This window comes from Telmatherina bonti (genome assembly GCF_933228915.1).
Source record: "Telmatherina bonti genome assembly, chromosome: 1".
Lineage (NCBI taxonomy): Eukaryota > Metazoa > Chordata > Actinopteri > Atheriniformes > Telmatherinidae > Telmatherina > Telmatherina bonti.
Window position 1 is genome coordinate 34470987 of NC_136619.1, and position 16801 is coordinate 34487787.

General features: G+C 38.4%; 1 protein-coding gene across 1 annotated transcript in view; it reads left to right on the forward strand.

Moving 5' to 3' along the window:
- The window catches only part of LOC306757025 (neuronal acetylcholine receptor subunit alpha-7-like), a 33063-nt gene extending 17051 nt beyond the window's left edge, over positions 1-16012 (forward strand). Inside the window, exons 6-10 of the mRNA XM_079241989.1 lie at positions 2035-2202; positions 2291-2485; positions 9493-9579; positions 13253-13362; positions 14874-16012. Of these exons, the coding sequence (XP_079098115.1) occupies positions 2035-2202; positions 2291-2485; positions 9493-9579; positions 13253-13362; positions 14874-15416 (1103 nt within the window). The 3' untranslated portion in view covers positions 15417-16012. The remainder of the gene's footprint in view (positions 1-2034; positions 2203-2290; positions 2486-9492; positions 9580-13252; positions 13363-14873) is intronic.
- Positions 16013-16801: the final 789 nt, after the last annotated feature.

A 16801-nucleotide genomic window follows, 5' to 3' on the forward strand; every position in this document is an offset into this window, starting at 1 on the left:
CTCAATGACCTTTTTTTTTTCCATAAAAAGAAACTCAACTCAACTTTATTCTTGAAACCATTTAAAACAACCACCATTGAAAAAGAAAGTGCTATAAATGAATAGACAAAGCAACACAAAAAATAAAATGATTACAGTAAAATAAATTATATATATATAAAAAAATTGTTTAATGTTTTTAAAACAGTTTATTTTTTTAAAATTGTTTATTGTTTTTAAACATATTAGGAGCAAATAAATCCAAAAAGAGTAAAACCAGTAAATACAACAAACCACAGCACACTAAAACAGAACAGAGCCTTGTGCTGGGTTGAAAGCTAAAGAATTCAAATGGATTTAACAAACTAACAAGCAAATGTAGTGACTTATGAGACAAACAAATAAAGGAGGCTAGACTGCTGTGTTGACTAACTTTCTCTTTGAGTCGTCATTCATATGAATGGGGCCGAACTACAGCACAGTGTTTTTAACGATTAAATATAAATAACATAAAAACTATAAATAATCTGATCATAGCAGCTCTTAAATACTTGTAGTTGTAAATATTTGTAATGGCTAATAGTTGTAAAGGGAAAGGTGGGTGAGTCTCGTCAAGGTTTATGAGGAAATAGCCTTTGAACACAGAGCTGATGAGGAAGCCCACGGTTGGTGATGCAGAGTGGAAAAACATGCAACGTATTAAAACACTTTTTACTGTTAGTAAAGAACGTTCTCAGTTCCGCCATCATAAACTGGTGCATACTCAATTGTTTTCTCTTTTTCTTGTGCAGTATAACTTAAAACCTTAAACTCAGAAGCCTAAAGGGTTGATGTGAACATAGGCAGCAAGAAAAGTCAAAGGATGTAAAGGGCTGGCACAAAACACACACACACACACACACGCACACACACATGAGGTGATATCAGCTAAGTTTCCTCACTCATGTTACACAGATTGCCCATCGTCAGACAGCAGACATGTTTGGGGCTAATCTGGACAAATTTTAGACAGATGACTTGAACATAGCCCTGCTCTTGTGATGTACAGAAATAATTACATTTCCCAAAAAGATCTGTTTGTATGTCTATTTCTTTTTTTGTTTGTTTTGTTATAAGTTCACATGCCTGCAGTCCTGTTAAGCATCACCACTGCTCTGCACTCATTTAGTCTAATTTATGTTTTCATGAAAAATACATTATTATTTTTATATAACAATCAGCATATGCATGAGCACAGAAAGACATGTGCATGCATCGGAAAAAGCCTTTCTGTCACAGCAAGGGATTCCAGCTCCATTTGGCAGGCTCCTCTTCCTCTTTTATCCCTTACAGCGCAAAAGCTCTGGCCTGCTTTCTCATAGCATCTTAATCAATACCAACGTAAATAGCTCCATCACGGAATTTCTTTTGGATTGATTGCCTCTGTCACAAGCAAATTGCCTCTCAACTTGCTCCAAATGAACCCTCTCTGAATGCCATATTGGTGCAAAATAGTCATGCGCAGCGGGAGCTCGGTGCCATTGCACTCAATAAACAGAACGCATGCAGATGTGATCTGGATGGACAAATCATTTGACTTTCCTCACATTTGTCATTGTCATGGAGCTCCATGGCCATAAATAAGAGTAATTCTGTTTGTTTGCTGCTTATCTCTATTCATTTCCTCTTCATCTTTATCATTTTCATGGCCGTGTGGAAGAGGGGAGACCTTGTTTACGTCCGGCACCTCCTATCTATCCTAAATATGGGTGAAAATAATTTTGGCACTGCCTCTCTTGAGGAACCGCTCTCCACTTTCATCCCATTGTCATATTGGATTTTTTGCTTTTAATGGGATGGATGGAACTTTGAATCTGTATTTATTCCAAATCAAACCTCTTCAGTTGTGGGGCACAAGCGTGTCATTTATCAATTTTCCTCGGCTTCCAGATTAGTCAAATAGGATTTTCGTCAGAGTATGAAATATCCATCCAAGACCCAAAGTTCCCCTGCAGGAGACTCTTCTGTAAGAAGTTGATCATTGACCTTGATCTTTCCATTTCTCATCCCAAACAGGGATCTTCAAGAGCACCTGTCATATCGATGTGCGCTGGTTCCCCTTTGATGTCCAGCGATGTGACCTGAAGTTTGGCTCCTGGACGTACGGGGGCTGGTCTCTAGACTTAAAGATGTTGGAGGCAGATATCACCGGCTACATCGCCAATGGAGAGTGGGATCTTGTTGGTAAAAGAGAATGACGTCTTGTAAAATGGACTGATAATTAAAAAATTACATCATTTCTGCCAGAACAGATTGTGTTTTTCTATTGCAGAGGTTCCAGGACAAAAGAACGAGCGGTTTTATGAATGCTGCGAGGAGCCGTATCCTGATATCACTTTCACTGTGGTGATGCGCAGACGGACCCTCTACTATGGCCTCAATCTCCTCATCCCGTGTGTCCTGATCTCCACTCTTGCTCTGCTGGTCTTCCTCCTTCCTGCCGACTCGGGAGAAAAGATCTCACTAGGTTTGAGGAGTTGGATCAAATACACACACAGACACACTGTGAACCTGGTGAAACTTGGCTTCATAACTTGTCATATTTTTCATAGGAAAATAGGCATATTGAATAAATTAAGGGCACATCGGATTTTCCATTTTTCTGATTTAAATTTAATTAGTTGTAGATCATTTCTAAGATTAGAAAAGCAGCCTTGGCCCGATAAGGTAGTAAAGTTCAACTCAAACCCTCTTCTTTTATCACTGTTGTAATTTCTCGAAAAGGAGAGAAATAGTTAGTGTAATATATTCAAGGTAGTTTTTAATGTTAGGGAGCACATTGTGCATGACACCCATTTCTAACCACTAGTTTTCTCAGTTTTCCTTAAACAAAACCCAAAGATTAGGTAAAAACTTGGTGACATTAATGTCATTAGAGCTAAACCAGCACAAGGTGAAGGTGTCATGGTGGCGAAGTGGTGAGGGCCCAGATGCAGGAACAGAAGCAGACTACTGAGAAGGTTCCGGGAATCAGGTTTATTTAGACGGAGGACCGACTGAGGCACAAACTAAACGTAAAACACACACTAGACTAACACAATGGACCCGCAACTGAGAACACAAACCAAGGGGTATAAATACACAGAGGATGTAACTAGAAAAAGGTGAAATAAATCAGAAAATCAAACCAGGTGAGCAAATAAACAGAAAAGCAAAACAGGAAAGTAGACATGAGAGAACTTTACAAGCAAAAACTACAAACTAAAACAGGAAACCAGAACTAAGATACAACACAAAACACATCACGACAGAAGGGTTTTATTTACGATATACTTTTCTGATACAAAAAACAGACACAGATAAACGATTTTAAATCATTCATTGAACAATAATATTTTTCTTGTCATGTGGGAGTTTAACAGAGACGTAGTGGAAATCTGGTACGTTAGATAAATGTGAAGTTAAAGAACGTGGAAAGGTAGTGTGTGAACGTGCTGTTGGAATTTTCTAAAAATGGAAATGGCATGGTAGTTTTGACATCTACCAGTATGACAGGTCAGATGTAGCACCAGTCAAAAGTTTGGACGCACCTACATTGGATTTAATGGGAAAGTGCATCCAGGCTTTTGATTGGTGGTGTACTTTGTGGTAATTTTTACAAGCAGCGTTGTGGTGACGTCTCCAGGTTACACATGGTCGACCTGTGTCTGGTTTCTTGTCTTGTGCTCAGTCAACTCAGACCGTACTGTAATGGAGCCAGGTCTCAGATGGGATGACACAAAGATTATCTGATTTGTTGTTCCTACAGCCTGAGTTAAATCTCATCCACTCTGTTCTGCTGTGACTGCACAAAAGTCCGAGTTTGGATTGAAGGATCGCTGCAGATTTAAACTTATCTGATTTAAACACCTGTCTAGGCTGTCCTTCCTCGCATTTTCTGGGTCAGTCTATCGACCTGCAGTGATGTTTGGGCAGGCAGCTAGTCTGACAACACAGGGCTTAGTAAGTATCTGAAGGACTGCTGGACTTCATCCAAATATCCCTGTGCTGCTGTTTTCAACAGGGATGAGTGTATTTGTGTCATAACAAATTACAAGCAATGCCTTTCTATGGAAAGGATGGATAAAAAAATTTAAAAATAAATAAAAAGGATAAAAAGTGAAATTGAAAATGTTATCTGCAAATTCTGTATTTGCCGTTGTGTAATATTGCCATGTTCACACTTTTTTTTACTGTAGAATGAGCCAAACAGAGATGATTCATTTCATTTTTGTTCAGGGGCAGAGATGGGGCAGCATTGGCTCGGTGGTAGAGCAGTTGTCCCGTGGCCTGAAGGCTGCAAGCCCGGTTAAAGGCAGAGGGTTGTGTGAGTTGGGCATTCGGCATAAAACGTACCAAAGTACAGCCGTGCGAATAGGGCATCCATACCGGCTAGGTAGCTGGAAGCTGATGGAAACCAAACCAAAAGGAAACCAACAACAAAAATGACTTTGTTGGATTTCTGACTTTAAGTCAGAAATACTATTATTGAATCCACCTGTCTGTCTCCATGTCAGTTAATCAGGTACACAAAAGTATTGTTCAGTCTGTGAGTCTGTGAAGTATCAGTCAAAGGTTTGGACACACTTCCCCAATGGATTAAAGGGAAAATGTGTCTAAACTTTTGATTGGTACTGTAGCTGTCATGTGAGACTACACAGATGGCTGATCAAACTAATTTCACAACCACGCTTTCTCCATAAACTCTTCTCTAAGCTGGGAATAATAACTCAAAATGTGCCCCCACAGCTCTACACTCTTGTTTTATGTTAATAGTAATTCTTTAGGGTTGTATCACTTTGGTATTGTTATAGTAAACAGATTCAAGACTTATATTTAAATAGGTTATGTTCTGTCCAATAGAGAGCTTATCTGTTCCACTTATATACGTTGTTTAAACACTCAAGCATCAGAAATATTCCTCCACAGTTTAAACAGCCTCTTGTTATAATCTGATTCTGTATTAACCTTTTACACCTTCAGTGGGCACATATCTTTGGCAAGTAACACCTAGTTCTGTTAATCAAATGAGCCTTAAAGTCATTTCTGAATGTTGGATGAGTTTATGGATTAAATCATGAATGCTGGTGAAAGAAGAGTTTTACTCTGAATGAGCCCTTCCCGAAAGATTTTATGTCACAATTATGATAAAAAAATAACATGAGCCATCAAACAATTTAATTTAATCATCTTTTATAAAAGATTTACACCTTCCTTTAGTCCTGCTTCAGTTGCCGAGGGAGGGGCAGGATGGTAATCTGTGTTCCACGCTGTTAAAAATGACTGTTTAATCAAATGAAGGCATTACTTCCCGAGTGGTTCTGACACACAGCCAAGACTTTTTATTATCACACAGCTTTTCTCCATCTAAAACAACCTAATATCTTATTCCACACGTCTCTGGAGGAATCAGCCATTCTAAGAAATACACTGCTTGTTATCAGCCCACTTCCTCTGTGGTAGTGTGAACAGAGCAAATAATCAATGCTGACTGACTGATTTAATTGTCAGAGGATCAGGAAAACTCTTTAATCTTATCTCAGTTGTCACACTTGACTTCAAATGTGTGATGCATAAATTATGACGGTTCAGTGAAAGCAGTTTTTGCGGGTGGGTTGTGTGTGCGCTGCATGTGGGAGTGGAAAGGGTTGATTTATGTGGTTTGGCTTTTCCTCAAATGTCTTGCAGCTGCATTCCCTCATCAGCTGAGGTGGAGAGCCAGATGTGTGGGCTAACGTATGTTTTTGTGGATGTGTTGATGTCTCATTGATGGATGGAGGTGAAATAAGAAATGTCCATGTGAATTTAAGGGCAGATCCGGTATAAAAGGTTTTTATATATTGATGCCACAAATCAGGCATAAGTGATAAGTTATTGTTTGTGCTTGAACCATCTATGTGTTTGTGGGCACATGTGTCCACAGAAATACTGTATATTAAGTCAATACATCAACTTGTCCTCTCTGCCTTTTTATGGTGCACACTCATAGACAATTTGTTGACGTGTTTATGCTCAGATTTGATTTTCTGAAAATTGGGCTGTCATAGGAACTGTGATTTGTGACATAAAAGATAAATCAACAGGAACAATATTTGTTTAATGCAGTTGTACACTGAAAATATTAGATCCACTCACTTTCTGAGTAGGATGTGTTCTCTGACCATGTGATATTTAGAGATTTTTCCAAAAAAGGTTGGGTACAACAGTTATTATCAGGGTTATCATTTAAAATACTAAAATACTTTTCTCACTTCATGGTTGTTTAAACTACATATCACTAGTTTAATGTTAAGAAATAGAAAATACTTGTTTGGTTGTTTTTTCAAAAGAGATCAGGACAGAAATGCATTGGTTTGTCCCAATACATCCATTACCTACCTACATGGATGCGCAGTTACCCTCCTGACCACTAGAGGTCGCATAGTCCAACTTTTTTTTGACCAGCAGGAGTATGCAACATAGGTTTTATTAAATGTCTGTGGTTATTATTGGGTGGTTATTATCCCTCAAAATATTACCCTAGATTCTTGTGCTTCATTAGTTGAGTTTTTTTCTTTTGATCCAGATAAATTCAAGCAAATATGAAGGAATAGTCGCATAAAGGTTAGTTAGTTATGAGGTTCAGATGGATTTCAGTTGCTTTGGCAGGAACAGAGCACCAATAAAATATGTTTCATTTAATTGGAGCGCCACCTAAAGTACTTTGTAAAGGTGTTGAGCAACCTCTCATGTCTCTATGTAGAGCAGCAGGGGTGTCCAAAGTTGGTCCTCGAAGGCTACCGTCCTTCAGATTTTCCATGTATCTCTGGTCCAACACACCTGGTTTCCATTAAATGGATCCAACAGCCAATGAAGATGTGCACAATGAGTGATTAGTTTGAGTCAGGTGTGTTAGAACAAGGATACCTGGAAAACCTGCTGGATTGTGGCCCTTGAGGACCCGAGCTGGACACCCCTGATGTGGAGACAAGGAAGTTATTCTGTGTGTGTGTGTAACTTGTGTCTGGAGGTCTATTGTGTGTGTGTGTGTGTGTGTGTGTGTGTGTGTGTGTGTGTGTGTGTGTGTGTGTGTGTGTGTGTGGAGCTGAGTGATTGCCTAATTAATATCACCTGTATCTGTCTGTGGCATTTTTGTTTGTTGCTTGGTACAGAGAGGCAGGATGCCAATGTTTTCTGTTGACAAATAATGTGACTGCCAAACTTCGTCCCTGAGAGGTGATTACGGGTCTGTCAGATGCACTAAATCCAAGAAAGAGCACGAGTCTCAATGCAGTTCAGGGTGTTTATTCTCTGCGTGAAATTGGACATGGCAGCTTCGGTGCTGTACATTTTGCACAGGATGTGCAGACAAATGATGTGGTGGCAATCAAGAAGATGTTTTACAGCAGGAAGCAGTCCACTAAGGAATGGCAAGGCAGAAGCAAGGAGGCGACATTTCTTCAGAGAATAAACACCCTGAACTGCATTAAGACTCATGCTCTTTCTTGGATTGAGCGTGTCTGACGGACCCCTGTAATCACCTCTCAGTCACATTTTGGCAGTCACATTATACTTTATATTTTGCTTCCAAGCAGCCAGACTTTCCTGTAATCTCTTAAAGTGCTCTTGACAAATAGTTCTCCAGGCTTTCTAAGGTCTTCAGGTCTTTTAAAGTTTTTCTTTGGACATTTGCCTCTATTGATTCCTTTTCATTTGGATCCGTGTACCTGGTCTTTGTTTGTTTTTTTGCCAGTTAACACTTTGACTCATTTAACCTTAAAAAAGAAACTTAACTTGGTGAATTAATTAGTGTTGTGTTGATGCATGACTGATAAATGAGCTAAATAATGAAAAAAAAAAAATCAAAATGGTACCTTTTTCAATCCTTTAAACTTCACACTAACAAAAAGAGAAAAATCTTTCTTTTTTTACAGTTTGTTTTGGACATATACAGAAACAGAATAAATGTTTTTTGTTTTTTTTTTAGCAAATAGTTGAGACGTTAAAAAAAAGAAGTTAATAATAATGTAACAACAGTGAAATGGTTGAAATTTAAAACAATAGTGTTATAATAAACACTTAGTTTGGGTTTTACAGACCTAAAACCAGTTGGTAGAGATTCTCAGGCAGGTTTATTTCCACAATTATTTTAAACAAATTCATCAAAGTCATTGCAAATTTAACTCTACCAAATGGGTCACTGAATACAGATTTTAGTCACACAAAAAGTTGCCACAAGGATCAAAACAGTGACATATAATAATATCAACATTTTAAATATATATTTTTTTATTTTCTATTTTCCTTCTTGCTTTCTCTTCTATCCTCCTTTTCTCTGTTCTTTTTTCACCCTATCACATAAACAATGCACTGAAAGTTACAATTTGCGCTAAAATAAAAGCCTCATGTTGCCATTGTGTTGCAATGACACACAATGCATCATCATTTATTTTGTCATAAAAACATCAATGGAAAGAGAGTTTGTAAGGTGTTAAATAATATTTGTGCCCCAGCAATGTGATTTCCAAAGAACTATTAGTAAAAAAACTTGTGAAGTTTTAGGAAATACAAGCAACTTACAGCAGATGAACAGTCTCTGAAAGAATGGTTGTTGGAAAAAAAAAGAAAAGGAACAAGATCTGTGCAACACCTGAGAAACCTCATCTGGACAGATGTAGTCTAGACCTTTAGATGATTAATCGCAGTTCACTAAGGTCTCATCAGGAATGGTCTCAGTGGAAGGATGGCTGTCAAGAAGACATACTAAAGGTGTAGAAACTGGGGGGGAAAAAACGCTGAGCTTTGCCAAGTGACACACAAACTGGTCTAAAAAAATCCATGATGAATCTTCCGTCAGATCCCAGACAGAAAGCAACCAACCTCCAAAGAAGAGCTTTGGCAAGTCCCAAAGGAATCCCAGAGAACTATTTCTAGACACTGCTTCAAAATATTACAAGAAGGCTTGTCTTAGAGGATTTAGGCTGCGTAGAAGAATAAAGCTGCTTATTCCAAATACAGATTTTCAGGCTTGTTTGAATTGCAGCGAATCTGTTTGGAAGACTATTTCCTTTCATGTCCGTCCCCATAAATCACATACGCAGCATTTCATGTTTTTCTGGCATAAAATAAAGAAGTGAGAGGTGTCTGCAACCTTGTGCTCGGCGCTATATAAACTACTTACAGGTATTTGGGTTATTTATTAAAATGTGACTTTTAAAATCCCAAAACGTTCCCTGTAAGCCAGCATGAAAATGTGCCTCCTTTTAAGTGTTGCTTATTCTTTTTGCTTGTGTTTTAGTCAGTGATGTGTGCAACCATGACAGAGAGAACTTTAATGCCGCCTCAGTTTTGATTTAGAAGAATCTATGTGACATTTGGCTGCTGCAAAGACCTGAAAATGCTGCATCAAACATGCAACAATGCAAAATCAAGGCAACAAAATTGCTCAGAATAAACTGGAGGGCTTTGTATGAAAATGAGTGTATTGCTCTAAATGGAATTCTGTATTCTTCCCAGGGATTACGGTCCTGCTGTCCCTCACCGTCTTCATGCTGCTGGTTGCAGAGATTATGCCTGCCACATCAGACTCTGTACCTTTAATAGGTAAGCTTGGATAAAGTTAAAAGCAGTCTCTGTGGTTGTCAAACACTATCACTGGTAAGGCAAAGGTGAATACTTATGGTGTCATTTCTCTTCACTGACTCTAAGAGTGAAGCCGGGTTTAAGCTGCTGTCTCCTACTTGGACTTTTTTATTTTGAGATCTGAGTCATTTGAGTCACTCTATAGTTAAAGGGGGATTTTTCTTTTTTTTTTTTCTTCTTATGTTCCATCTTCCACAGAGGTCAGCATCATGATTCAGATTTCAGATAAGAGTCCAGAAATCAGTGCAATGAACCAGTTTTATTTTGAAGCCACATGTGTAAAACTTGAAACAAGAACAAGGACTTCCATATTGTGAAGCGAATGGATTGACACACCAAATGCATCCAGAACACACCATTTTGAAGTTGCCACAAGTTTATGTTTTTGGGGCCTTCAGCAACTACAGCGACCTCTAAAGTTTTCTTGTAGCCATTTTAAAGCTTCTTACACTTGTTTGCTCATAGTTTGTGGCATTTTATTTTTTTGCAGTTGCAAACTCAGCTCTGAAGTTTTTTTCAACGAGATTTCTTTCAGAACTCAATGCATTCCTATTTAAAACTATGAATCTTTTATTTTCTTAAATCATTCTTTTGGGCTGCTGAATGCATCTCTAAGGTCAGTGCCAAAGTGAAAGACATAGCGCTCTGATGTTCAGTTTTATACAGTAAAAATTCACAACAAAGTCATTTTAAGGCAGTTGATAAAGTCCAATAATAAACAATTCACTGTAGGCCAATTAAAAACCAATTAAAACAAATATTATATATTATCCACATTAATTCAGTAAGTCAATTCAATTAAAAAGGATTTCCTTACTAAATAAACCAAATGGATCAATCATTCCTCTGAGTCAGTCTCCGTCCTGAGCGTTCACCGTGCAGCAGATGACAATGGAAAAGAAACACTTTTCAAATGTAGAACCAAACTAAACCAGAAGAACAACCATCCATGTGGATTGGTTGGGGGTGGAAAGGTCTGAAGAAGATGGATCAATAAGCACCATGTGTCCAAGCCACAGACACCTGCTGAGAGAGAAAATGAAATAGACACAGAAATTATTTACAATATTATTTTCATACAGCTGTATATGGAGAACAAATTTCACTGTTTCAACACACCTGATTCATTGTGCCAGATTTAACATCAGGTTGTTTGATCCTTTTTATTAGAATCAGCTATGTTGGAGCAGGGAAACGTCTATAAACCTGCAGGACGGCAGCCCTCCAGGACTCAAGCTACTCAACATTGATTCAAAGCAAACAGCGACTGAGTGTTTTTTTTCTAAACTTTAGAAAAGGAGCTGTGAGACGGGGGCTGGAAGGGGAGCTGATTAGACTACATCCTACAACATTTGACCTTTTAGATGCCTCCAGCAGCGCAGCATAAAAGCAGCCCACAGCATCTTAGATCTGCACCATGTTTACTGTTGGTATTTCTTCGTGGGTTTTGTTTGCTGGCTAAAAACTATACAATGCATCACATTCCCAAAGGTAGCTACATCTGGAAACTGAAAAATACCCCAGTAAAATTGTAGCTTATATCTGCACAAAGGATGTTTTGCCTCTCTTCCATTATTATATTTTATTACAAGCACATCTTGACCAGTGCAGCAGCATCAGCCCAGTTACAACCTACTTTTGACAAGGGAACAAAATAATGTGAAACTGAAATGACACTAAGTCCTAAAACTGCTGGATGAATTGCTCAAGTCCCATAAAATTCATTTAAATTACTACAACAGGATTTGCTTATTTCACTTTAGACCATTTTGTTTCCCTGAAAAGAGAACAGGGTTAATTTTTTCCCCAATTTAGTTCAGGCTCTAGGAAGAGCAAACCGGAATAAATCCAGAGAAAAAAAAGAGAATAGCTTTCTGAGCTTCTGAGAAATATGTAGGTCTGTAAATTGGAAAGAAACAGAGCAGAAACGCCCTTGAAAATAGGATCAAACCAATTATTAAGTAAGTCTAGACAAAGCAGACCAGCAGTCACCACAAATGTCAAACTGTTGTAAATTCAAGATGTTAAAATTTGTTAGCAACCTCAAAACAAGATGCTAGACTGTGTCTAATATGTGTAAATGACATCAACAAAATCCAGCTCAGACATTAAACTAGGAGCTACAAGCTGGTTTTTTTGGCCTTGAAGGAAAGACATGATATGTTTCTGAAAGAAAAACTCAATTTCAGCTGATTTTTTTCTATTAGTCGTAGAACATGAGGCAGAAAAGAAAAAGAATCATTCATTATAATTCCAAGATATTTATAATGAGAAACTGACTCAATACCAGAGCCCAAGATTAAGTGTTATTAAATGGAAATTTCAATATCTTCCATTTTTCATTTGAGAATATCGGGAGTTTAATTTTGTCAGCTTCAAAACACGTTTTTTATTCACAGTAATTGTGATGTAGCTGACTGAGAGGCTGGTCAACTAAAGGTGTAGAGCAGTGTTCAGCCTCCATTGTGCCAAACGTTATGATGGGGGGGGGGGGGGGGGTCCAAACAGGGACACAGGCTGAAAAAACAAAAACAAAAATGAGACTTTTATAAAAACAAAAGAAAATTTAAATTTTATCATAATTTACTGGTTATTTGAAATTAAATGTAAAAAAATAAAACAAAATTTGTAAAATCATTATATTTTTCCATCAACAACTGTTTGCTTAAGATGTTTGACTGTGTGGCTTCAATCGCTGCTTCCCTGATTACAAAAAAATAATTTGAGGATACAATCACAAGTTTAATCTGTGTTTCTAAAGTGTTGTTGACTAATAAACTTTGCAAAACCATCACCTCTGATGGTGTTATGACTTTAAACTCACTTCATATCATGTTAACAGTTCAGACACAAATGTCATCATCGCCAAGCAGTCGGCAAGCTGATGCCGTCTGAAAGCTGCCAAGAACAAGGTAGTGTAGCAACAACGTTAAAGTGCATTGCAAGTTGTATTCACATGCGCTTGGGAATCTGAGGTTTACTCAGACAATGGTCAGTTGACACTGAACATTTGTTAGACTTTATGACTCCATCTTCCCAATAACAATGGAAACTGTTTCGACAGTGTGTGCACTGTCTGGTATACAAGTCATCACAATTATTATAACTATATTAACTTCCTCACTTTTTTTTTTTTTAGAACTGTTTATTTTTTAGTTCAAACTGCCTGAAAAATTGACACAATAAAATTTTAAGCAGTAAAACCACACTTCATTGGCTTGATCAGGTTATGTGAAAGCTGAAGATTAAACGTAGGTGAGTTTAGGCTTCATGCGTTTCTGTCTCATCTCCAAATGTAATTTATTTTCTTCTGAAGTGTGGTATCATTTGCATCAGGTGAATATTTCTTGTCTGTTTTTTTGTGTAACTTTACAAAAGCCTTTTGGGTTTTTGTTTTTGTTTTTTTTCCGGGGGGGGGGGGGGGGGGGGTCATAGTAACTGAACACTCATTCAAAATATTCCAGTTAAACAATGTACATCTGAAATATTTTGACAGAGTTTATAGTTGTTGTGACGCTGACTACGATTTCTCTCTTATGCTCCCCAGGTTTTGTGTTGAGTCTGCATGTTTAACTGTCTCACGTCGCTTTCTGTGCATATTCTTACTTGTCTCCTCTTCTTCTACGTCACACAGCGGAGTACTTTGCCACTACCATGGTCATTGTCGGTTTGTCCGTAATTGCCACTGTGTTGGTCCTGCAGTATCATCATCATGACCCTGATGGAGGCAAGATGCCAAAATGGGTTGGTGTTTTTACTTATTACTAGTACCTGTTGGTGCTATTTCCATTTGCCTTTAAGGCTTAAGCTACAACTATGAAGGACATCATGTTTAACTGTGGAAACTGCCTTAGTCTTTGAACTCGGTCAGTCATTTCTGCATAATGAGGACTTCTGGCAGAATAAGACAATGAAAAACACAATTAATTCAACAAACTGAAATGGAGTTGTCACTTGATGCCAAATACAACTGAACCAAGGAATTTATTCTTCCTTTTTAGTTCACCTGTACTAGAAAAAAATCGAGACAGACTTTAAACGATCCGATGAACATTGGAGAACCAATTAGACAGCATTCATTTCTTTTTATTGTGGCTACTAACAGGTTCAGCGCCTGTCTAAAGCAGAGTTTCACATGACCCAAACAAATCAGACAGAAAACTTTCCCACCAACGTTACTGTTTTAAAAGGTTTTAACTCAAGTTAATCCTGTAAAGATAATGTTAAATTCTCATATCAAAAAGTCAGAACCCTCAAACTCAATCTGTTGGTTTCCTTATATAGGCTATTATGAATTGGCTTTCATTGTGTTTTTTTTCTCTGTCTGTAAAGCGTCTTGAGATGGCATTGCCGTGATTTGAATTGAATTGAATTGAATTGAAAAGGCTGTAGCTTAGAAGCGGTTAGAGATAAATGCATAAAGTAAATGAGAAAAATATTGAATATAAACCATAGTTTTTGATGGGAATAAATGTACTCATCTCTTTGGCTAAGAAAGTGTCTAATCAGCAGTAAAAAGATGTTTTCACATGGTTTTATTTTGGCATCAAAAATTTACCAAAGATTTACCCCTTACAACACTGCAAAGAGTTAACGTATGAGTACAAAAAAATCCTTGCTAAAACCTGCACTTAAGAAGTGTTTATCAAGTGACTTACCGGCACTTTTAGCCAAATCTAGGACTAAATCTTCAATGTCAGTCTCAGAGTGAGTTATGATGGTACAAGGTATCGTCAATGAAATTCTAGATTGTATCAAATCCATTGAATTTACCAATCACTGAATAAAACCATTGATCTAAGAATGTCAAAATATATCGGAGACATCACAGTGAATCCTTAAATGGACATGGGAGTATATATTTTGACATCTTCATCAGGCCCTGCGATGGACTGGCGAGCTGTCCAGGGTGTACCCTGCCTTTTACCCAAAGCCAGCTGGGATAGGCTCCAGCTTCCCCGTGACCCTGAATTGGATTAAGCGGTTTAGTAAATGAATGAATGAATGACATCTTCATCAGCTTAGTAAGGTGTCCTTTTACATTCAATTTTTCTCATTAACTTTTAATTTAAATAAAAAAACAAAAAGAAAAATGAAGAAATGTGTTAGGATTGAAGGTACACACCCCTGTCACCAAGTGGTGTAAAATGGAGGTTTTGGCTTTTCTTCTGGAGCTATGGCCTGTTTCATTCAGCTACATGCCTTAGTGCAAATAAGAAACTCTCTTCTCTGTTCTTCCCTCTTTCCTCCCACAGACTCGTGTGATCCTGCTGAACTGGTGCGCCTGGTTCCTGCGTATGAAACGTCCAGGCGAGGATCGAGTGCGCTCAGCCTGTCCCAACAAGACTCGACGGAGCAGCCTGACCAGCATGGACCTCAACGCCAGCGTCTCGGCTTCCCAGTCCAACAACGGGAACATGCTGTACGTCGGAGTCCGTGGCCTGGAGAGCATCCACAGCTCCACAGCAGCCACCTCTCCCGACTCCGGTGTTCTTTGTGGACGGCTGCTTGGACGAGCAGGCGAGGAGGAGTTGCTCCTCCCTTCAACTCAGACCTCCTCCTCGGGACACATGGAAGCGGAGCTCGCCAAGATCCTCGACGAGGTGCGCTACATTGCCAAACGCTTTCGTGACCAGGATGAGGATGAGACCGTGTGCAACGAGTGGAAGTTTGCTGCCTCCGTCATCGACAGGCTTTGTCTCATGGCGTTCTCTCTCTTCACTATCCTCTGCACCATCGGGATCCTCATGTCAGCACCCAATTTTGTAGAGGCCATCTCCAAAGACTTTTTCACTTAAGGCTTTGACCAGGAAATTCAAATCAATGAAGATAAAACCTGAAACCAACCACTTTTCTAAAAAAATAACCGCTACAAAGTCGCGTTTCTTTCATTTCAAAGCAGTTAAGTTTGCTATTTTGGAACTTGTATCACAGCAAATATTTACCGTTACTTAATTCAGCTCTGCGGGGCTTATGATAAGTAATCCAAGCATTGTTTAAGCCATGTAATTTGCTAACATACAAAGAATGCAATTGTGATTTGTTATGTGAAGTATTGCTGTTCATCACGACGTGCGTGTCCTTGCAGAAAACTCACAAAATGTTTTCCACATATGAAATAGCTGCCGTGTCTTGTATTGAAATGTACAGCATAAATTCTTAAATAGCTAAAAAAACAAAAGTGATATCTATCTTTCTATGTAAACACAATTTTTAGTTAATCACAGTTTAAACTAAAAATGTATTAATATTCCACCGTTGCTTTATGTACCTTTAATCTAGCATTTTATGATGATTAAAATAATCTGGGTTTTTTGTGTTGGTGCATTTTAATCTGTTGTTTTTGCTCTTGTTCGGTGACATTTGCCAAATAAATGGATTTACTTTTTGAAAATGAGACGGTTCACTGAAAATATTCTTCATGTTCTCATACAGCCACACAGCAGCAACACCTTATTTTTCCACTGGAGATGGAAAACATAACAACCGGTGCTTTGCCTGTCTTTGGAAACAGACAACTAGCTGTATCGTTATGTCGCAGTACAACAAAAGATTCTAACAAGCTAAACAGGGGGGTGAAGGTGGCCAGCAAAATAATAGGCTTCCCACAGTCCTTGCTGCCTGCTGGATATGAGCAGCGCATAGTGAGGACAGCCAGATGCATTGTGGGCATCCTTTACACGAAGACTTTGAAATGTTTCCCACAGGCCAGAGTTTGAGAACCCCAAGACTAAAGGCAGACTGAAAACTTCCTTAGTTCCACGTGCCACAGTGTTTTAAATAGCTGCAAAAGATTTTATTCCTCTTATGCTTTTTAATTAAACAATTATTTTTGTAGTATGTTTTTTTATTTCCTTTTAGAGTTTTATCTTGAGCATTTTAAATTATTTATAGGTCATATGATGCCTTGCTCCTGTTTATTTTATTTTCAACTGAGAAGTTTTTTGTGGTTTTACAGGCTGCATAGTGGCGTGGTGGTTCTCACTGTGACCTCGCAGCAAGATGGTCGCTGGTTTGAGCCTACCTAGGGGGAGATTTGATCAGTGCCCTTTCTGTGTGGTGTTTGCATGTTCTCCTGAGTCTCCGTGTTTAAGTGGATTCTCTCTGGGTACTCCAGCTTCCACCCACTATCCAAAGACATGCACATTAGGTTAACTGGTTATTCTAAATTGTCCCTAGGAGT